Source organism: Cervus elaphus, chromosome 1 (genome assembly GCF_910594005.1).
Source record: "Cervus elaphus chromosome 1, mCerEla1.1, whole genome shotgun sequence".
NCBI lineage: Eukaryota > Metazoa > Chordata > Mammalia > Artiodactyla > Cervidae > Cervus > Cervus elaphus.
The window spans coordinates 62,655,963-62,679,803 of NC_057815.1; the positions used below are offsets into that span (position 1 = coordinate 62,655,963).

At 38.9% G+C, this 23,841-nt stretch overlaps 2 protein-coding genes across 2 annotated transcripts; both read left to right on the forward strand.

Moving 5' to 3' along the window:
- Positions 1–1,980: 1,980 nt before the first annotated feature.
- Positions 1,981–2,937, forward strand: LOC122697788 (olfactory receptor 52H1-like). The gene has a single exon (XM_043908819.1). The coding sequence runs from the start codon at positions 1,993–1,995 to the stop codon at positions 2,935–2,937; it is 945 nt and encodes a 314-aa protein (XP_043764754.1). The 5' UTR covers positions 1,981–1,992.
- Positions 2,938–11,055: 8,118 nt separating this feature from the next.
- On the forward strand, positions 11,056–11,997 carry LOC122697699 (olfactory receptor 52H1-like). Its single transcript, XM_043908719.1, has one exon. It carries the CDS (start codon positions 11,056–11,058, stop codon positions 11,995–11,997), a length of 942 nt encoding a protein of 313 aa, XP_043764654.1.
- Positions 11,998–23,841: the final 11,844 nt, after the last annotated feature.

Genomic DNA, 23,841 nt, shown 5'->3' on the forward strand with positions numbered 1-23,841 from the left:
TGCAGGGAGCGCAGGTTCAATGTAAGATCCCATATACCTCTCAGCCGAAAAACCAAAACATAAAACAGAGGCAGTAGTGTAACAAACTAAAGACTTTAAAAATGGTCCACATAAGAAAAATTATTGGCTATTTTTCCCAGGTTGTATAATATATCCTTGTAACCCCCCCCCCCCCCCCGCCGTTATACCCAATAGCTTATACCTCCCACTCGCTGACCATTATATTGCTCCTTCCTCTACTACTCCACAATGGTAACCATTGGCTTATCCTCTATATATGTGAGCCTGCTTCTTTTTTTCTTATATTTACAGCTTTGTTGTATTTTTTAGACTCCACATATCAGTGATATCATACAATATTTGTCTTTGTCTGACTTATTTCACTTAGCACACCTTCCAAGTCCATCCGTGTTGCTGCAAATAGCAAAATTTCAAGGACCTAGTCTTTAAAAGATTTATTCCCAGAGTAAAGATTTTGGTAATTTACAAAGAAAATGGCAATGATACAATTCAATCATGCAGTATTTTTTATATTATGTGTTTATTTGTTGTAGATGTTTTATATAGGTGTTTGTTATAGGTGTGTATGGTGTGTGCATATGAGTGTATATGTATAGTAATGTGTGGATATGTGTATGTTTGTGTGAGAGAGAGAGGGGAAGAGGGATTTCAGGTTTGCGTAAGATTACGCGTAGGTAAATACATGATGGTAAAATGTTTGAGAGAATGTGAGTATAGATCAAGGCATGCTTGAGATTTTAAGTATTAATAAGTTTGTGTGTATCTAAAAGACTGTATGTCCTGGAGTCGACATGTCTATCAAATAGAATGTGCATTTACAAATAAATAATTCTTTTGGACAGAAATCTTGATCAAAATTGTTATTAAGCCCAAAGCTTTAGGGTAGTATAAAGCTGTAAAATTTACCGAGTTCTGGAAAACAGTATTTTCGGAGGAACAAGAATCCATGAGCTCAAGTGTATGGGATTTTAAAATTTAAATTTAAGTTACACCTGTTTTTCAACATGGTATAAGAACTCAGGCAGTGTTGGCTAAACTGAATTAGGTTTTTGAATGGAAAAAAGTGATGTGGACTTCACAAACTGAAGAAGCACAGTCACCATGAAGCTTGAAAAGAGTGAATGATTGCCTGGGACAGTGACAGAAGAAGTTGATATTAACAAATGATGTCCATGAATGTGTGCTAAGTCTCTTCAGTCGTGTCTGACTCTGTGTGACCCTATGGACTGTAGCTCACCAAGCTCCTCTGTCCATGGGATTCACCAGGCCAGAATACTGGAGTGAATTGCCATGCCCTCTTCCAGAGGATCTTCCTGGCTCAGGGTTTGAACCCTCATCTCTTAAGTTGCTTGCATTGGCAGATGGGTTCTTTACCACTTAGCACCCCCTGTGAATCCCTTAATGATATCCATAAAGTCATGTAAATTATAATCCACCAACCCATGGAAAAATATGCCCTGTAAATTGGTAGTTTGTAATAGAGTTACACTGCATAATCAAAAGAATGATTGATGCCAATATGAAAAACTGCCTGGAAAGCTGTATATATCATGAAAGATGATCAAAGTAAATAAGATAGTCTCTTTAGGTAAAGTAACTGTATGTTCCAATATACATGACACAGTGTGACATTATGCATGTTACCTGCCAACTTCCTAACAATCTTTCTACACTATAAAGGTATCTCACTTTGAATTATAATTAAACAATTGAATTATGCACTTTGAATTATACACTTTGAAATATAATTGAGAAGGAAATGGCAACCTACTCCAGTATTCTTGCCTGGAGAATCCCAGGGACAGAGGAGCCTGATGGGCTGCCTTCTATGGGGTCACACAGCGTCGGACACGACTGAGATGACTTAGCAGCAGCAGCAATGAGTTGTTGGAAGTGAAAGTGACTCAAGTGAGCCTAACATTTATTACCCTCTGTCCTCAGGAACTGGGACTTGTGCCATCCTGGTCTGCTATGGTCCTTTTCAACCTGAGCAGTGACAACCCAAGACCCTTCTTTCTGGTGGGGATCCCAGGCCTGGAGCACGCCCATGTGTGGATTGGGATTCCCTTCTGTATCATCTATATTGTAGCCATTGTGGGAAACTGCATCCTTCTCTACCTAATCTTGGTGGAGCGCAGCCTTCACGAACCCATGTTCTTCTTTCTCTCCATGCTGGCCATGACTGACCTCACCTTGTCCACAGCTGGTGTTCCTAAAACACTCAGTATCTTTTGGCTTGGGGCTCGAGAAATCACATTCCCAGGGTGCCTCACACAAATGTTCTTCCTCCACTACAGCTTTATCCTGGATTCAGCCATCCTGATGGCCATGGCATTTGACCGCTATGTGGCCATCTGTTCTCCCTTGAGATACAACACTATCTTGGCCCCCAAGACCATCATCAAGATTGTGGTGGGACTCTCCTTTCGTAGTTTCTGCATCATCCTGCCAGTTGTATTCTTGCTCACACGCCTACCTTTCTGTAGGACACGCATCATACCACACACATACTGTGAGCACATAGGTGTTGCCCGGCTCGCCTGTGTGGACATCTCCATCAACATGTGGTATGGCTTCTGTGGTCCCATCTTGACAGTCATCTCAGATGTGATCCTCATTGCTGTTTCTTACACACTCATCCTCTGTGCTGTCTTCCACCTCCCCTCCCAAGAAGCCCGCCAGAAGGCCCTGGGCACCTGTGGTTCCCATGTCTGTGTCATCCTCATGTTTTATACACCTGCTGTTTTCTCTGCCCTTGCCCACCGCTTTGGACACAGTGTCTCCCACACTTTCCACATCATGTTTGCCAACCTCTACATTGTTATCCCACCTGCCCTCAACCCCATTATTTATGGTGTCAAGACCAAGCAGATCAGAGAGAAGGTCACCATTTTGTTTTCTACCAAGGGGACATAATCATGTTCCAATGAACAATGGAAAAGCTAGGAGAAGTTTATAGTATATATTAATGTCATAAGAATTTTAAAAAAGCAAATGCTATTTAAAGCAAGAAGGGTCTACAAGTGATTTTGCATATTAAGAAAATGGCATGATCTATAGGAAAGAGATGCGTCTATATTTATTGATGACAAATCAAAATGTAAAATGCATTGCCTTTGGAGAGAGACTGTTAGAGGAAAGTAGATTCAAATAAGGTTTTTAGGAAAGCCCTCCTTGAGCCAAATTGCATATTCCCCCAAAAAATGTGAAAATCATGAGATGTCAGTCAAGTCGGGATGAAGAATAGCATAAATCAGGCAGAGGAGGCAAAAGACCTGTACACTGAAAACTTTAAGACATTGGTAAAAGAAATGAAAAAGACACAAACAGGTTTTTCTATTATCCAAAAGTAGGACATTCTTTTTTTTTTTATGGAGGATAATTGCCTTACAATGCTGTGGTAGTCTTTGCCATACATCAACAAGGATCCGTTATAATTATATATATTCCTTCCCTCTTCAGCCTCCCTTCCCCACCCCATCTCCCGCCTCTAAGTCATCACAGAGCACCACGCCGGGATCCCTGTATTCTACAGCAGCTTCCTGCTAGTTATGTATTTTGCATGATACTGTGTATATGTCAGTGCTACTTTCTCAACTTGTCTTACCCTTTCCTTCCCCCACTGTGTCCAGCATTCCATTCTCTACCTCTGTGTCTCCATTTGTTCTCTGTTAATATGTTCATCAGTACATTTTTCTAGATTCCATATATATGTGTTAATATGTAATATTTGTTTTTTCTCGTTCTGACTTATTTCAATCTGATAACAGACTCTAGGTTAATCCACCTCACAGCAACTGACTCAAATTCGTTCCTTTTATGACTGAGTAATATTCCACTGTGTCTATGTACCGTAGCTTCTTTATCCATTCACCTGTTGATGGACATCTAGGTGGCTTCCATGCCCTGGCTATTGTAAATAGTGCTGCAATGAATATTGGGGTCCACAGGTCTTTTTGAATTGTGGTTTTCTCAGGATATATGCCCAGTAGTGGGATTGCTGGGTCATACAGTAGTTTTATTCCTAGTTTGTTAAGGAATTTTCATACTGCTCTTCATAGTAGCTGTACCAATTTACATTCCCACCAACAGTGCAAAAGTGTTTCCATTTCTCCACATCCTCTCCAGCATTTATCACTTGTAGTTTTTTTAATGATGGTCATTCTGTTTTGTCTGAGGTGATACCTTGCTGTATTTTTTATTTGTGTTTCTCTAATAATGAGTGATGTTGGGCACCTTTTCATGTATTTATTGACCATCTGTATGTCTTCTTTGGAGAAATGTCCATGTAGGTCTTCTGCTCATTTTTTGATTGGGCTGTTTTTTTCTCTGATATTGAGCTATATGAGCTGCTTATATATTCTGGAGATTTATCTTTTGTCCATTGTTCTGTTTGCAATTATTTTCCAAAGGAGATAATTCTTATGAAACCTTTGGTAAGTCAACATAGAGTAAAGCAAAAATAACCTTACGACACATCTTGCTAATGGATGCAAAAATAATTGAGATAAGGCATAAATGCTCACTGACACAGTACAAAGCTCTGAAGGCGATGCTGAGATGCTGAGAATAGTTCCCAGGGAAGGTTCATGCAGTATCAGTCCTGCTGCTCTTGGTGTGCGCTCCTCTATGACGGTTAGCTGCAAAACTAATGCTGAGCATTCTTTTCCCTTTTCACCTTTATAGATAAAAGCAATAATCCTCCTCCATTTTTTTTCAGTTAGTGAAAACAGTTATGAATTTAAGTGTTTCATAGAAGTTAAGTGGTGTAAAGCAAACTTTTGAAAAGTGGGGGTGTCTTTCAAATGGAAAGGTGTATAATGTTCTTGAATTGGGAGAACTAATGTTGTTAAAATGTTCATACAATCCAAAGCCATTTGCAGATTCAGTGCAATTCCTGTCAAAATCCCAGTGCCATTTTTCACAGGCATAGAATCAAGGAACCACATAAGACTAAGGAATGAAAACAATCTCATGATAAAAGTTCAGAGCTGGAATCAAAACATTTCCTGATTTCAAATTCTATTATAAATCAATAGTAATAAAGACAATATGGTGATTATAGAATAACATAAAAGCAGACACATGGATCAGTGGAACAGATTAGAAAGCCAAGAAATGAACCCTCTCATATACGGTCCACAAGGGCACCAACAGGGAAAGGATAGTCTATTTAATAAATGGTGTTGGGAAAACGATACTGACAGAAAAATCATATAACTGGATCCTGATGTTGCATCACTCACAAAACTTAAATCAAAATGGATTAATGACTTCCTTTTTTTGTTTTTTTGGCTGTGCTGCATGGTATGCAGGATCTTTGATCCATGACTAGGGATCTAACCCTCACCTGCAATGGAAGAGCAGAATCTTAACCACTGGATCATCAGGAAGGTCCCTCAAAATGGATTAATGGTTTAAATATATGACCTGAATTTATAAAACTCATAGTAGAAAACTTATGGTAAAAGTTTATACCTTGATCTTGACAGTAATTTTTTAGATGATACACACACTCAAAAAAACACAGGTAAAATAAGCAAAAATAAACTAATGAGATTACATAAAATTAGAAAGACTCTGTACAGCAAAAAAAAAAAACAAAAAACAAAAAAAAAACAGTCATATAAATGAAAAGAGAACTTATGGAATGGGAGAAAATATTTTAAGCCATAGATTTGAAAAGGGGTTGACACCCAAAATATAGATGGAACACATATGATTTAAAAATGATTATAATAATAATGAACTGACTAAACTTAATCTGATTAAAAACAGGCTAAAGACTTGAAAAGACTTTTTTTTCAAAGAAGAAAACAAATGATCAACAGTCACATGAAAAGGCACTCAACATCTCTAGTCATCAAGGAAGTGCAAATCAAAACCACAGTAGGATTTAACTTCACACCTGTTAGGATACCTATTACCCAAAAGACCAGAGATGACAAATGTTGGTGAGGATGTGTAGAAAGGGAAACCCTTGTACATTGTTGGTAAGAATGTAAATTGTTATAGCCATTATGGGAAAAGCATGATGGTTTCTCAAAAAATAGAAATAGAGTTGCCATATGGTCCAGCAATTCCACTTGTAGGTATATATGCATGCATGCTCAGTCACTGCAGTTGTGCCTGACTCTTTGCAACCGCAATGACTATAGCTTGAGAAGCTCTTCTGTTCATAGGCTTATCCTGGCAAGAATACTGGGGTGGGTTGCCATTTCCTCCTCCAGGGGATCTTTCAGATCCAGGGATTGAAACCATGTCTCCTGTGGCTACTGCATTGGCAGAAGAATTCTTTAACACTTGAGCCGCCTGGGAATCCCCTAGGTATATATACAAAAGCTATAATATCGAGGGTAAAAAATCAGTATCTTGAAGTGATATCTGCACTCCGATATTTATTATAGCATTATTTGCAATAGCCAAGATATGGAAACAACCTAGATTTCCTTTTCTAGAAGAATGGATCAAAAAGTAGTTTATGTGTGTGTGTGTGTGTGTGTGTGTGTGTGTGTATACATGTATACACACACACACACTTACAAAAGAAATATGGAGAATATCACTGTAGATGTTTTTCGTGGCCATTTTGAAAGCTCCAGGAGATTAGACTCCTTGAGACACTGATTCTTCTGGAAGACCTGAGCCTGCAGGGACTCAGTCCACCCCAGCCTTTGGGACCTCAGAGCCTTATGAGCTAGACCCCCTGGGAAGAGTCTCACGGGGCCTCCCACAAGTCAATGACTGGATTAGTGTCTGCTGTCTCTCACCTGTCCATAGCCTGAGTGCCCCCTCTGAAGGCCCAGGAAAGAAAGAAGAAGACTGGCCCCTTGAGAGTGTCATTTCTGTCCATTCTCATGAAGGAGCTGGGGATTGGTGAGTGCTGTTTTGGCGGCAGGGCAGGTATGATTGGAAAGCCACAGGCACAGCTCAGGCCAGATCCTGGGGCAGATTGACTGAAAGACACACAGAGGACCTCAGAGCAGGAGCAAGCGAAGACAAGGTGGGCTCAGTCCTGCTTTCCCCCTGAGCTAGTCCACAGGCCTGGGAGCCAGATTGTAAAGTCTAAAGGTTGTAATGAGAACGGATTACAAAACAAAGAAAACAAGCAAGACTAGGGTGTCAGGCAGATACAATTCAGCAGCCAAAACCAATGGTCTGAGAGCTTGGATCTAGAAAAGTGAACTCAGACTTTGTGCTTTTTGTGTGATTTGACACTTTCTGTCCTCCATAGCAGCTTCCCTGGTGGTTCAGGGGTAAAAAATCTGTCTGCCAATAAGGAGATGTGGGTTCAATCTCTGGGTTGTTAAGATCCCCTGGATTGGGAAATGGCAACCCACTCTAGTATTCTTGCCTGGAGAATCCCATGGACAGGGGAGCCTGGGGGTTACAGTCCATGGAGTCGCAAAGAGTCGGACTTGGCTTAGTAACTGAGCATGCACACATGTCATCCATACATATATATGCCCTTGTTTCCCATCATAATAGTATTATATTCTAGTCACTATTTATTGAGAACTTGTTTTCCAGTCATTGAGCTGAGGAGAACTTCTCTCCTGTAGAAAATCTCCCTCTATGAGGAAGCAGGAATTTTAGAGAAATCAAATTGTTTGTTTAGTAATGAAAAAAAGGCATAGATTAAGTGAAAATTCAAGACATTTGGCTCTAAAAACTGGGTTCTAAAGCACTGAATGCATTTTGATTTTTTTAGACTTTACCTATGATTTCATGTGCTTCTGGTTATATGTGTAAATATGTGTGCTTGTTAATTAATTAATTATAGATTTATTTTAGCTATTTGTTCATTAAACTACACTTTAACATTCACATTGAATAAACAGAGTAAATAGAAGGGAGAATAGCGGTGGGATGAGTTGGGATGGAGAGGGATGTGGCTCCAGATGTAGTAAGGAGCTTGTGTGTGTAATGATTTAAACATTGCTCATTTATTCAATAAAAGTTAAGTGTTTTATAGAAATTCAACTAGAATAAGCAGATAAAACTACGAACATGAAAATGTCTTTACACTCAAGAAAGATAGATGGTAGGCAAATAAATGCAATAAATTTTGATAAGTGCTTTTAAAGTCATTAGTACATGGGGTTTAATTAAGACTTGAACGACATCTGGATTGGAGGGGGGTGTTTGGGGGAGAATGGTTACATATGTGTATGGCTGAGTCTCTTTGCTGTTTACCTGAAACTATCACAACATTGTTAATCGGCTATACACCAATATAAAATAAAAAGTTAAAAAAAACCCCTCGAATGATAAATAGAACTGAGCAACAGCACAACCTAGCCTTGTTTGAAAATGAGAATAGGGATGAAAATAGGTATTCTCAGTCAAGGGGAATTCTCGTAGTCAGGGGACTTTAGCACTGAAGAATACAAGTTCTGTTTCCTTTTTTTTTTTACAAGAGTGGGCAGTACAGGTTTAGACTTTTATTTGTCCACAGTGACCATTGTTCAGAGAGGTGCAGTATCAATGAATGACAACTCAGTGCATCGGTATAGCTCTGAACACCTTGCTGTGTGATCGCCCAACCTTAGAGAGCGGCAGCCGTCTCATTCTCCCTCACCACATGGTTTATCTCTGGTTTGATTCCTGATTGTCTTCAGAGAAAAGATAGACGTTTCAGTGAATACTCAGGTTAAAGTTTATAAGCAAATAGTTAAATACTGTAGCTGGAACCTTGGAAATTAAGTGGCACAGTAACTCACCATATTTCACATGGAAATAGCTTTTAAAATATATATATTTATAAAATAGAGGATTTTTTTTTCAAGCATTCCTGGACTATAACATGAAAGCTGAAGAAGTTGTGGAACCAGATTGTGGAGATCCTGGTTGTTATATTAAGAATTTTTGATTTAGATTTAAAATAATTAGATCAATAAAATTGATTGAATGCAGGGCATTTAAAGAGAGAAGGTATAAATGATGAATCTCAAGTTTCTGTTTTAGGTCATTTAATAGGTGAAACTCATATTCTCTCATATATTAGAAAAGTAGGGGACACCAGATTTCTGAAGAAATATAATAGATTTTAATTTAATTTTCAAAAAGTTAACTTTGAGGTGCCCATGAGCTATCCAAAAGAGGATATTCAGAGTGCAGTTGGAGATGTGTGTCTTGAACGATCTAAATGAGATCTAAAGAATTAGGAGGTGACAATATAAAGTTGATGACATAATTCAGGAAAAGTATGGATAGAAGAGAAAAGGTCTTCAGGTAGGGACTTGAGGAATGTCAGGATTTAAGAGACACCAAAAAGTGGAATAATCAAAGGATGAGCTGAAATGTCAACTTGGTTGAAGAAAAACTCCAAAAGTGTTGATAAAACATTAAGAAAATGATTCAAAGATTGAAGACATAATCAGTAGTATCAAATGCTGCTGAGATGTCCATCAAGGACTAAAATGTGGATGTAGACATCATTGGTGACCTTCATGAAAGCTGCTTCAGAAGTGAAAAGAAGAGGACAGAAATGTGAATCACTTGGGTTTAAGGATGAGTAGACTGGAGATAAGTAGTGTAGACATCTACACTGATTTCCTTATTGTGTGGCTCTGGCGAGTTATTTACTTTCTCCCTGTCTCAGTTTCTATATATTGAAAGTGTGAGTAATGTTCTTAGGTTATATTGTAGGGTTGTTAGGAGCATCAAAGAAGAGGTTTCATGTACAGAGCTTTAGACAAAAGTACACTGAATGTTCTCAAAAACATTAACTGTTGTTACGGAGGTTGCTTATCTGTTTTTATCTTGACTCAGAATTTAGGATATACAAATTGTGTATTTCTTCCACTAGAGGACATCTCTCTCTTTATCAAAAAGCACGTTTGAAATAATTGCCTCAGCTTCCCTGGTAGCTCGGTTGGTAAACAATCTGTCTGCTATGCAGGAGACCCTGGTTTGATTCCTGGGTCAGGAAGATGGGCTGGAGAAGGGACAGGCTACTCACTCCAGCAATGTTAGGACTGTGGAATCCTGGACTTCCCTTGTGGCTCAGCTGGTACAGAATCCACCGCAATGCGGGAGACCTGGGTTTCATCCCTGAGTTGGGAAGATCCCATGGAGAAGGGGAAGGCTACGCACTCCAGTATTCTGGCCCAGAGAATTCCTGGACTGTGTAGTCCATGGGGCCACAAAGAGTTGGACATATCTGAGCGACTTTCACTCACCTCACTAAGTCCTAAGAGTGGGCTGGAGGGTGAGCTGCAACCTCTATTACATTATAATCCAAGAGGGGCATCAAATAACACAGTCTCAGAGAACATTATGGTCTGCAAATCCCAAGACTTTCTTGTGTCAGGGAAATCACTCCAACTACAATAGGGTTGGTTTGACAAGCTACAGCTCCAGTTTTTGTCTTTCCTTAAACACTTCTCTACACCTCCTGCCTCCTCTCAATTCTTCTTGTCCAACAGGGTATGGAGGAAGTCCCTGGAGTGGAACAGCAGCAAAAAGCACTGTTGTCTGTGGCCTCTAATGTGCTTGGCTCTGCAAGTTACTAAAGATGAGATCTTTGGTAAGACAGCTCTCAGAGCTTTCATTTTTATTTTAAAAATGAGGACGATAAAAACAAATTTCTCAGAAGATTGTTCTAAATGAAATGATACTTTATGAGAGTCTGGCCCAAGGGACAAGTCATATTTTCCCAATTATGCCCCTACTTCTCTAATTGTCCTTCTCTCACTCAGCATGTGTGTGGTTAGGTCATTTTTCTCTATACAGCAACACAGTACATTGACCCAGGGAAAACTGAGTCATTAAAATGGAAATAGCATTTTATGCAGTTTGAAGAATATCTTGGAGAGACTCGGTGATTATAACTAGGAGTACTGGTTCTTTAGCATCTTTCTAGAGTTCATGAGCATTGTGTTAACAGAAAAGGAAGGTTCTTTCTTAGCAATAAGAAAGAGAAGAACTGACCCTAAGAAAATGCTGCAAGAAGAATTACCATATGATTTTTTAAAAATGTTCATTACATACAATTTGTTTTAGGACACAGAAGCTATTCATCAGATCTCCATGACCATGTACAATCTGACTGGCTACAACACAGATGCCTTCACCCTTTTGGGTATTCCAGGACTTGAGCAGTACCACGTCTGGATCAGCATCCCCTTTTGCCTCATCTATTTCATGGCCATTGTGGGTAATAGTATCCTTCTCAATGCAATGGAGCATAGTCTTCATGCACCCATGTTCTTTTTCCTTTCCATGCTGGCTATTACTGACCTCATACTATCTACCACCTGTGTCCCAAAAGCTCTGAGCATCTTCTGGTTTGGTGCCCAGGAAATCAGCTTTCCCGGCTGTCTCACACAATTATTCTTTCTGCACTACAGCTTTGTTCTGGACTCATCTATACTGCTGGCCATGGCATTTGACCGCTATGTGGCCATCTGTTCACCCTTGAGATACACCACTATTCTGACCCCCAGGACCATTGTCACAGTTGCTGTGGGGATCTCCTTCAGAAGCTTCTGTGTTATTTTCCCATGTGTTTTCCTTGTAAATCGTCTACCCTTCTGCAGGACACATGACATCCCTCACACATACTGTGAGCACATAGGTGTTGCCCGACTAGCCTGTGCTGACATCTCCATCAATATCTGGTATGGGTTTTGTGTTCTCCTCCTGGCCGTCATCTCAGATGTGATTCTAATTGCTGTCTCCTACATCCTCATCCTCTGTGCTGTCTTTCGCCTCCCTTCTCAGGATGCTCGCCAGAAGGCCCTGGGCACCTGTGGTTCCCACGTCTGTGTCATCCTCATGTTCTATATACCAGCGTTCTTCTCTATCCTTGCACATCGCTTTGGACACAATGTCCCTCGGACCTTTCACATTGTGTTTGCCAACCTCTATGTTATCATCCCACCTGCCCTCAACCCTGTCGTGTATGGAGTAAAGACCAAGAAAATACGAGACAAAGTCATTTTCCTGCTCTTTCCTATGAGGTCCTATTGATACATGCCTGAAATCTAGGAGGCAGGGGGCTGTGCTTTTGTTTTCTTTATTACTTTTTTATTTTTGGCAGAAGTCTTCCCAGCCATTTCAATTGCAAAAAATTAAAATTTTAGTCTAAGAAATAATATATAGTACATATTAAATATTGTTTCTGGAAACCAGAAAATGGCAATTTCTTTTGATTGCTCTAATGTGATACAAAACTTTAAGTGAAATAAATAAAATGTGCAGTATCTTTTTTTCTTTATAAAGATGTTTCTAAGGAATATGAAATTTTTTCCATGTTTATACATTATGGTAATTTCTATGTCATAATAGAGCAAGACATTTCTACCTTAATGACTATGTGAAGTTCTAGACTTTTAGTTTGGCTACTACAACCCATTTCTGAATGGCATCAAGTATAGGTCCTGGCATGTATTTAGTACATAAGCAATGTTTATCAAGAGAAAAATGACAAGGGAGGTTCAAGAGGGAGGGGACATATATAAACCTATGACTAATTCATGCTGATGTATGGCAGAAACCAACACAATATTGTAAAGTAATTATCCTTCAGTTAAAAATAAATAAATTAAAAAGAAAAGATGAAATAATCTTATTTCATGGAATTATTAAACTGAGACTGCAAATGTTTATTTTGAACAAAGGAAGGAAGAAGACAAAGATGAAATACAAAGCTCATTTTTCATTCAATCTTGAGAAAGCCCAACAAGATGGAGAGGGTAAAGGCTTCTAAGAAGAAGTATACAGAAGAAGCTAAATTCCACCGCCTGTAAGATAGAAAAGCATGTACAGATGTACAGACTAAGATGTGGGCTTGAAACTTGACTAATTAGAAGTACTGCTAGTACTGAGTCTCTTCTTCATTTTTGTATCCCCAAACGCATGTCATGTTAAAAATGTATTTATATTATTCTTTTTGAATTGATGTTATTCTTTCTCTCTTCAAATTCAGTATGCCTGACTTGGTCATGGTGAGTCATTTAGTCACTAAATCAGTTAAGAAATAGCTATGTTTTGTGTTTGATGGGTGCCTAAGGTAGCTGATGTCTGATTTTCTCCTATATCTATCTGACCTTACAGTCTACTCCTATTTTCTGAACAATTTGCAGATTACCAGTCCAGGGTAAGCATCCCTTTCCTTACCACTGAGGGTCAAACACTCATCCGTTTTTATCTGGATCAGAACACCAGAGTTCTGCATGGTGTCTCTACTTCTGTTCTGCTTTCTCTCCTCTGTTATGCCTCCACTCACAGGTCACCAGATTTATATGTCTACAGTAGTTCTCCACATAAAATTTTAGTATGAACAATATATACTTTGGACTCAGAGTCTCAAATTTCAATATATGTTACTTTACTATGGGACCTAGCCATGTATGTTGTTTCCAAAATTATTTGCAGAAATAAAAATGTTTATGAAGTATAAGTAGGAGATAAAGTAGAGGCAAAAGGGAAAAGCAGAGATAAAGATTTTAAAAAATAAGACAAGAAAAAGTTAATATAGTTGTCATGTGCTATGAGTTCTCTTTCTCTTACTCCACATGGTTCAAGAATTCAGCTCTAGTTAAGCAAGATTTAGTTGCATAATTCACAGTGCCTTTAAAAAGTCAGGTGTCCAGAGAAGTAAAACTACTTATTCCTGAAATGAAGAGCAGAAAGAGATATATTCAGAGACTTCTTAGAAAAAGGGCACCAAGTAATATAATTAATCACATTCTTACGTAATATACAGCTTCATGGGATTCTTCAGTCCATTATCCTAGTATAGAGCACTAGAACACCCTAACTTTCTATTCAACAGCAGCTAACAATTTAGTGGGGAATCAACATACTGCTAGCCTCCTTAAGCATGCTTTAGTCCTGATATTCTGGGGCATTCAGAGTACTAAGTGGACTTCAGGCAATCATTACTCATTCTTTCATTCCAGAGTATTTAGCAAATATGTGACACAAATTTTTACATCTGAAACCCTGTGTTAGGCATTCTTTTCACCATGTTGAACAAAACAGAGACAGCCCTCGTCTTAGTGAGCTTTCAGTCCAGTGAGGGAAACAAGCCTCAATCATATCAACACCCAACTGAACATATAATTTTAGATTGCATTGTTTTAAAACAGACAGAAACCAACCAAAATTTTAAAAGCAGTGCCTTTGTGAGAGAGACTATCAGAGGACAGCAGCTTCAAGTTAGGTTTTTCGAAAAGCCCTACCTAAAAGAAATTACATTTTCTCTAAAAACAATGGGAATCATGGGATGTCATTCACATAGGGGTGGATGGATGGCATCATTCAAGAAGAAAAGTTGAAAGGTCTGTACACTGAAAACTATAAGATGTTGATAAAAGAAATGCAGAAGACACAAATACAGATTTACCCATTATTCAAAAGTAAAACATTCTTAGGACTTTTCAAAAGCCCAAACGAAAAAAGGCCAAAATTACCTTGAGATGCATATGGCTAACAGATTCACAAAAAAAACTGAGATAAAGCATAGATTCTCAGTGACACAGTTCAAAGCTATGATGACTTGATACTGAGATGCTGAGTGTGATTCCTGAGGAAGGAGCTCCGTGGAGCCACTCTTGCTGCTCTGCGTGTGCGCTGTGTTGCAAAGGCTGGTTGCAGAAGGAATGCTGAACATTGTTTTCCATTGTCACATTTTTCATTAAAGCAGTATCCATCTTTAGCTTTCTTTCAGTTAGTGAAAACAGTTACTGCTATACGTCTTGTGTAAAAATGAAGTGGTCTAAATCAAACTTTCCAAAAGTGGAAGATATCTGTAAATGAGAAGGTATATTCTTTTTTTTTTTTTTTAACATTGATCATTACATTATATTTCAACATAAGGTTAAACACTTTCAGATTAAGTGATAAAAATAGGTACATTTTCTTATTAAGTTAGCTTGCCATTCATATATATATGTCCATATATTTTATCATATATATACACTTTCATAGGATTTTTATAATTTTACCCAAATTAAATAATAATCTATTGTGCATCTGCTACCATTTGCTGTAATATTATTTTCTTACTTATGAAATATTTCCTTATAATAAACCTATTGGTTGTTTTTTGTTCTACTATTAAAAATACGAATCGTTGACAGTACGTTTAAAAAGCAACAATACAATTTATCAACTATTTCTGTAGCTGCATTGTGAATTTTGTGAAATTATTTCTCTTTGAAATATTTACTTGTTTATTTATTTACTTTCAATTAAATTAGAAAGGAAGTAGCATCCTATATTTTAGCCTGTTTTTTTTTTTAACTTTTTATTTTATATTAGAGTATAGGTGATTGGGCTTCCCTGGTAGCTCAGCTAGTAAAGAACCCGCCTGCAATGCAGGAGACTCTGGTTCAATTCCTGGGTCTGGAAGTTCCCCTGCATAAGGGACAGGCTCCCCACTCCAGAATTCTTGGTCTTCCCTGGTGGCTCAGATGGTAATGAATCCACCTGCAGTGCTGAAGACCTGGGTTCGATCTCTGGGTTGGGAAGGTCCCCTGGAGCGGGGCATGGCAACCCACTCTAGTATTCTTGTCTGGATAATCGCCAGAGGAGCCTAGTGGGTTACAGTCCGTGGGTTGCAAAGAGTTGGACACAACTGAGCGACTGAGCCCCGCACAGCACATGGGGATTAGCACTGTTGTGGCCGCTTCAGGGGTACAGCGAAGTGACTCAGTTATACATGTTCACGTGCCTATTTTCCCATGTTCTTGAATTGGGAGAGTTAATATTGTTAAAATGTTCATATGCCGCAAAGCCAGCTGCAGATTCAAAGGAATGCCTATCAAAATTCTAAAGATATTTTTCAGAAACATAGTCATCCCAAAATTTTATGGAACCACAGAAGGCCTGAAGAGCTGAAGCAATCTCAATCAAGAAGGTCAAAACTGGAGACATCACAATTCCTGACTTTGAACTATAAAGCAATAGTTATCAAAATAATATGGTGTTTATAGAATTGCATAAAAACAGACACATGGATCAGTGAAACTGACTAGAGAGCCAAGGAATGAACCTTCCCTTATATGGTCAACAAGGGTACCAGTAGAGAGAAGACACTAACTAAAAAATGATGTTGGAAAAAGGGTAGGCACATGCAAGATAATAAAACTGGATACTAATGCATCACTCACAAAATTTAACTCAAAATGAATTAAAGATGTAAATACATGACCACAAATTGTAAAATTTCTAGAAGCTAATGTAGGATAAAATTCTTCAAGGCTGTGCTTTAAAAATATTTTTTTAAAATTGAAGTATAGTTGATTTACAATACTGTGTTAGTTTCTGTGTACTCCAAAATGTATATGTATGTGTATATATATATGCATATATAGCCATTATTTTTCATATTTTTTCTATTATGGTTTATCACAGGATATTGAATATAGTTTCCCATGTTATAAAGTAAGACCTTGTTTATTCCTTCAATATAAAATAGTGTGCAACTGCTAAAACCAAATTCCCAGGCAATCCCTGCTCTCCTCCCACCTCCAGCTCCCCTTTGGCAAGCCTAAGTTTGTTCTCTATATCTGTGAGTCTGTTTTTGTTTCCCTTTCACATTGGTCTTGACAATATTTTTTTGGATGATCCCCAAAACACAAGTAAAACAGCAAAAATAAACAAACAAGACTATAAACACACACATACACAAGGGAGCATTATTCAGTCACAGGAAAGGAGGAAATCTTGCTATATGTGATCACCATAGATTAGGGCATCATACTAAGTGAAATAAGCCAGACAGAGAAAGAAAAATACTGTGTTGTATCACTTATATATGACATCTAAAACAATTTAAAAAATGTTGAACACATATAAACAGAGAATACAACACTTATTTCCAGGAGATGGGGTGGGGGGACATGGGGAGCTATTGGTCAAAGGATACAAACTTTCAGGTATAGAAAGAATAAGTTCTGGAGATCTAATGTACAGCATTATGACTAGTTAAAAAAACAAATACTGCATTGTATACTTGAAGTCAGCTAAGGAAGTAGATCATAAATGTTCTCACCACACATGCAAAACACACAGGTAAATATGTGATATGATGGATGTGCTAATCAACTTAATTGTGATAAATGTTTTACAATGCATATCTGTATCAAATCATAATATTGTGCACTTTGAGTATATGCAACTTTGTCAATTATGCCTCAGTAAATCTGGAAAAATAAGAAAAGAACATTTATGAATGAGTGAACCAGGGTATTCTTGTTTGTTTGAAAAAAGGCAAAGGAATAAGAATATATAAAAACACAGAGCTGAAAAAAAAAGTCTCAGTACATTAAAGGAACTGGACACTGAGCAAGTGAGGTAGGTTTAGGTAGAGGGAATAACAAAAAGTGAGATTGCAGAAGAAAAAAATTCTAGATCATTTCAAGAGTTTGTTTAAAATTCTAAGAAAAATGGAAAGTTACAGGAATTTTAAGTAAGATGGCAACATATCCCCAAATTGTGTTATTAAACATTATTCATAGAACTTTTGTTTTTATGATGGAGTTTGTGATAGCTTTGGGAGTGTTAGGAGGAGGTCATTGAATTCAACAGTGACCCTATACCTGCCCATTCACACCCACTGTAACCCTCTTTAGGTGGGCATTCTTTTTTAAACAAGGAAAGACCTAACCCTTCAATTTCCTGAAGAAAGGCAAAGCCAACTTCAATTAGAAATGAAACAGTGTCTCTCGGGTTAAGGAATCTTTCCCTTTGGCTCCATCTCTTCATTCTTTCTGGAGTTATTTCTCCACTCTTCTCCAGCAGCATATTGGGTACCCACCGACCTGGGGAGTTCATCTTTCAGTGTCATATTTTTGCCGACAAAGGTACATCTAGTCAAAGCTATGGTTTTTCCAGTAGTCATGTATGGATGTGAGGGTTGGACCATAAAGAAAGCTGATCACTGAAGAATTGATGCTTTTGAACTGTGGTGTTGAGGAAGACTCTTGAGAGTCCCTTGGAGTGCAAGGAGATCCAACCAGTCCATCCTAAAGGAACTCAGTCCTGAATGTTTGTTGGAAAGACTGATACTGAAGCTGAAGTTCCAATACTTTGGCCACCTGATGCAAAGAAATGACTCATTTGAAAAGCCATCCATAATCCAGACAGGGATGCAGGTCCCCTTGAAGACTTACGGACTGGGAGCTGGAGTTTACGGATTGTGAAGCAATCCCAGGGCAAGGGCTGCTGTTGACTCCAGAGAGATCAAAGGGATGTGAGGGAGGAGATTGTGATGGGAAATGCCTGTGGAGGGAATCTGGGCAGCCATGGAAGCAAGGCAACACTGCTGAGTCACGCATAGGGGGTGGAATCATCACCATAGCCTCTCTCTCCCCACACACCAGCTTCAGCAGCTGAACAATAGAGAGGCTGGCCCATCAAATGCCTGACACCCTGAACTACAGAGTAGGATGCCACCCAGGGTGCCCCGTTAAGTGCTTGATGTGTCGATCTACAGAGTAGAAAGCCCAGAAATAAACCCATGAACCTATGGTTATCTTCTTTTTGACAAAGGGGGCAGGAATATGCACTGGGGCAAAACAGTCTCTTCAATAAACAGTGCTGAGAAAACTAGACAGCTACATGTAAAAGAAGGAAATTAGAATACTTCCTAACACCAAACACAAAAATAAAATTGATTAAAGACCTAAATATAAGACCAGAAACTATAAAATTCTTAGAAGAAAGCATAGGCAGAACACCTGATGGCATAAATAAAGCAAGATCCTCTATGACCCACCTCCTAGACTAAAAGAAATAAACACAAAAGGAAACAAGTGGGACCTTATTAAACTTAAAAGATTTTTCACAGCAATGGAAACTATAAGCAAGGTGAAAAGACAAGTCTCAGAATGGGAGAAAACAACAGTAAATGAAACAACTGCCAAAGGATTAATTTCCAAAATATACAAGCAACAAGCAAAATATACAACTCAATGCCAGAAAAACAAAAAACCCAATCAAAAAATGGGAAAAAGACCTAAACAGACATTTCTCCAAAGAAGACAAACAGATGGCTAACAAACACATGAAAAGATGCTCAACACCTCTGATTATTAGAAAAATGCAAATCAAAATTACAATGAGATATCACCTCACACAGGTCAGAATGGCCCTCATCAAAAAGTCTAAAACAATAAATGCTGGAGAGGGTGTGGAGAAAAAGCAATGCTCCTGCAATGTTGGTGGGAATGTAAATTGATACAGCCACTATGGAAGACGGTATGGAGATTCCTTAAAAAACTAGGATTAAAACCACCATATGACCCAGGAATCCCACTCCGAGGCATATACCCTGAGGAAACCAAAATAAAAAAAGACACATGTATCCCATTGCTCCTGCAGCACGATTTACAATAGCCTAATTGTCTCTTGACAGATGAATGGATGAACAAGTTGTGGTATATATTAGTTCAGTTCAGTTCAGTTCAGTCGCTCAGTCATGTGCGACATTTTGTGAACCCATGGACTGCAGCACGCCAGTCCTCCCTGTCTATCACCAACTCTGGGAGCTTACTTAAACTCAAGTCCATTGAGTTGGTGATGACATCCAACCATCTCATCCTCTGTCATCCCTTTCTCCTCCTGCCTTCAATCTTTCCCAGCATCAGGGTCTTTTTTAATGAGAAGTTCTTCGCAGCAGGTGGCCAAAGTATTGGAGGTTCAGCTCCAGCATTAGTCCTTCTAATGAATATTCAGAACTGATTTCCTTTAGGATGGACTGGTTGGATCTCTTTGCAGTCCAAGGGATTCTAAGAGTGTTCTCCAACACAGTTCAAAAGCATCAATTCTTCGGCACTCAGCTTTCTTTATGGTCCAACACTCACATCCATACATGACTATGGGAAAAACCATAGCTTTGACTAGATGGCCCTTTGTTGGCAAAGTAATGTTTCTTCTTTTTAATATGCTGTCTAGGTCATAACTTTTCTTCTGAGGACTAAGAGTCTTTTAATTTCATGGCTGCAATCACCATCTGCAGTGATTTTGAGCCAAGAAAAATAAGATCTGTCACTGTTTCCATTGTTTCCCCATCTATTTGCCATGAAGTGATGGGACCAGACGACATGATCTAAGTTTTCTGAATGTTGACCTTGAAGTCTACGTTTTCACTCTCCTCTTTCACTGTCATCAAGAGGCTCTTTAGTTTTTCTTTGCTTTCTGCCATAAGGGTGGTGTCATCTGCATATTTGAGGTTATTGATATTTCTCCCAGCAATCTTGATTCCAGCTTGTTCTTCATCCAGCCATTTGTTTCTCATGATGTACTCTGTGTATAAATTAAATAAGCAGGGTGACAATGTACAGCCTTGCTGCTGCTGCTGCTGCTGCTGCTAAGTCGGTTCAGTTGTGTCCAGCTCTGTGTGACACCATAGACCACAGCCTACCAGGCTCCCCTATCCCTGGGATTCTCCAAGCAAGAACACTGGAGTGGGTTGCCATTTCATTCTCCAATGTAGGAAAGTGAAAACTGAAAGTGAAGTTGCTCAGTCATGTCCAACTCTTGTGACCCCATGGACTGCAGCCTACCAGGCTTCTCCGTCCATGGGATTTTCCTGGCAGGAGTACTGGAGTGGATTGCCATTGCCTTCTCCATGTATAGCCTTGATGTACTCCTTTTCCCATTTGGAACCAGTCTGTTGTTCCATGTCCAGTTCCAACTATTGCTTCCTGACCTGCATGAAGATTTCTCGAGAGGCTGCCAGGTGGTCTGGTATTCCCGTCTCTTTCAGATTTTTCCACAGTTTGTTGTGATCCACACAGTCAAAGGCTTTGGCATAGTCAATAAAGCAGAAATAGATGTTCTTCTGGAACACTCTTGCTCTTTTCAATGATCCAATGGATGTTGGCAATCTCTGGTTCCTCTGCCTGTTCTAAATCCAACTTGAACATCTGGAAGTTCATGGTTCATGTACTGTTGAAGCATGGCTCAGAGAATTTTGAGCATTACTTTATTAGCATGTGAGATAAGTGCAATTGTGTGGTAGTTTGAGCATTCTTTGGCATTGCCTTTCTTTGGGATTGGAATGAAAACTGACCATTTCCAGTCCAGTGGCCAATGTCGAGGTTTCCAAATTTGCTGGCATATTGAGTGCAGCACTTTTATATTCACAGTGGAATATTACTCAGCCTTAAAAAGGAACACGTTTGAGTCGGTTCTGATGAAGTAGATGAAACCAGAACCTATCATACAGAGTGAAATGACTCAGAAAGAGAAAGATAAATATTGTATTCTAACATATATATGCAATCTAGAAAAATGGTACCAAATAATTTATTTACAGGGCAACAATGGAGATACAGTCACGGAGAAAAGGCTTCTGGACACAGCAAGAGAGGAGGAGAGGGTGAGATGTGTGTAAAGAGTAACACAGAAGCTTACATGACCATATGTAAAATAGATAGCCAATGGGAATTTGCTGTATGGCTCAGGAAACTCAAACAGTGGCTCTGTCGAGGGGTGGGATGGGGAGGGAAATGGGAGGGAGGTTCCAAAGGGAGGGGCTAAATGTACACCTGTGGCTGATTCCTGTTGTGGTTTGACAGAGAACAAAAAATTCTGTAAAGCAAGTATCCTTCAAAAAAAAATTAATTAAAAAAAATATGTGCTAGTAGGACAAAGCATATTTCGTGTTAACTTATCAGAAAATAAAAATTAATAATTATATGTAAGCTTTATAATTAGATTAGCCATATTATATAATTGTAGCTCTCTAGTCCTATGCCTTTGATAATGCCTAATTATCCTGTAAAAATAAAGAGTATTAAATACACAGAAAAATAATTAATATACCCTGAAGTTGTGTTAGCTCACAAGCCCCATCAGGGTTAGTGTAATCTTTATAGTCTTCTCTTGAGGATAAAAAGAGAGGGTGTTAGAGGCCCTCAGGCCCTAATTATTTACCTCTTCTTGGCATTGAACAACGGCCGCTGGAAGGTGGGCGGTGGGCATGTGGGGAAAGAACAGGGAATCAGCCTATCAGTCTTTTTCTTCCATCTCCCCTTTTTTTCTTGGGTTTATATGTCTGGTCCTCTTGCAGATTTTTTGTGTGTCTATCACCATAATCTTTCTGCTCTGCATTTGGCCCAGTAACCAAACTAGGTGAGTGCTGGTTATTTGAAGAGGTTTGGTTGTAAATATGATTTTGAGAGAACGAGAGAGTGAATGAAAAACTCAAGGCTCCATTTTCTAGGAGCCATGGACTGAGTGCTACAACTTTTTCCCTGAACAACTCAGATTTTTAAGCTGAATTGATGGTCTCCTGTACTTGGATACATGCTTCAAGTGATTAGAAAGATAAACTGCTGGATTAAGGATGGCCAAGGTAAGTATTGTTCTGGTCATTTCTGTTAGATGTGTGGCAAGAACCCATAGCCCTAACTTGATGAGTGGGCTTAAGTATGTGGACATTCTTGTTTTGAGAGTCTACTGCTACCATCCTTCTCTTGATCTCAAATGAACAGCTCATGTTTATTCCCACCTGGGAAGTGAATCATTTTTTAATACAATTTTCAGTGGTTACACTTCATTTACAGTCATTACAAAATATTGGCTGTATTCCCCCTGCAGTACAATATATCCTTGTAGCCTCTTACACACAATAATTTGTACCTCCTACTCCCCGACCACTGTATTGCCCCTTACCCCTTCTCCCCCCTGGTAATCACTAGTGAAATCTCTGTATCTGTGAGCTAGCTTCTTTTTCGTTATATTCAGTAGTTTGTTGGCTTTTTCTTTTTCTTTTTTTTTAATATTCCACATATAATTTATATCCTACAGAATTTGTCTCTCTCTGAATTATTTCACCAACATAACACCCACCAAGTCCATTTATGTTGCTGCAAATGGCAAAATATTGAGGACATAGTCTTTAAAAAATTAACTCAAGGGTAAATATTTTGGGAAATTACAAAGGAAATGGCAATGAGACAATTCTGTCATGAAATACTTTGTGTTTTTCGTAGTGTATGTGTGTATGACGTGCGCCTTCATGTGTGAGAGCAAAAAGGGGGTTTGTGTAAGATTGTGCTCAGTCTCTCAGTCCTGTCTGACTCTTTGTGACCCGATGGACTGTAGCCCGCCAAGCTTTTCTGTCCATGGGATTCTCCAGTCTGTGGGGATGCTCCAGGCAAGAACACTGGCGTGGGTTGTCATGCCCTTCTCCAAGGGATCCTCCCAACCTTGGCTTGAACCCAGGTCTCCCACATTGCTGGTGGATTCTTTACTGTCTGAACCACCAATGAAGCCCAAATCAAACACAACCCTAATGCACTGGCTGGAAATCAAACTGGGATCTCCTGCGTGGGAGGCAAGAATTCTACCACTGAACCACCAATGCCCGTATTGTGTAAGATTGCGTGTGGGTAAAAATAGGATGGTAAAACGTATGAAAGAATGAAATATAGATCAAGGGATGCTTGAGAGTTTAAGAACTAAAATCTCGTCTGTGTGTATGTAAGAGTCATTATCCTGGAGCCCATGTGTTTATCCAATAGAATATGTATTTGCAAAGAAATAATTGTACATTTGGACAGAAATCTTGACCAAAATTGTTAAGTGTAAAGCATTAGGATACCACACAACTATATAGTTTACAGAGTGCTGGAAAAAAGTATTTTGGAGGAGCAAAATTTAAATTTAAGTTATACCTGCTTACCAGTATAGCATGGGACTCAGGCAGTACTGGCTAAATTGAATTAGGTTTTTGAATGGCAAAAAAGTGTATGGACCTCACAAATAGAAGAACAACAGTCATCATGAAATTGAAAAAGGGTGAATAATTGCTGGGGGCAGAGACTGATATTCAACAGTGACAGAGGAAGCCAA

Excerpts from the sequence above, each read along its gene's own strand:
- LOC122697699 (XM_043908719.1), top strand. The coding sequence starts at position 11,056 with ATGACCATGTACAATCTGACTGGCTACAACACAGATGCCTTCACCCTT.
- LOC122697788 (XM_043908819.1), top strand. The coding sequence starts at position 1,993 with ATGGTCCTTTTCAACCTGAGCAGTGACAACCCAAGACCCTTCTTTCTG.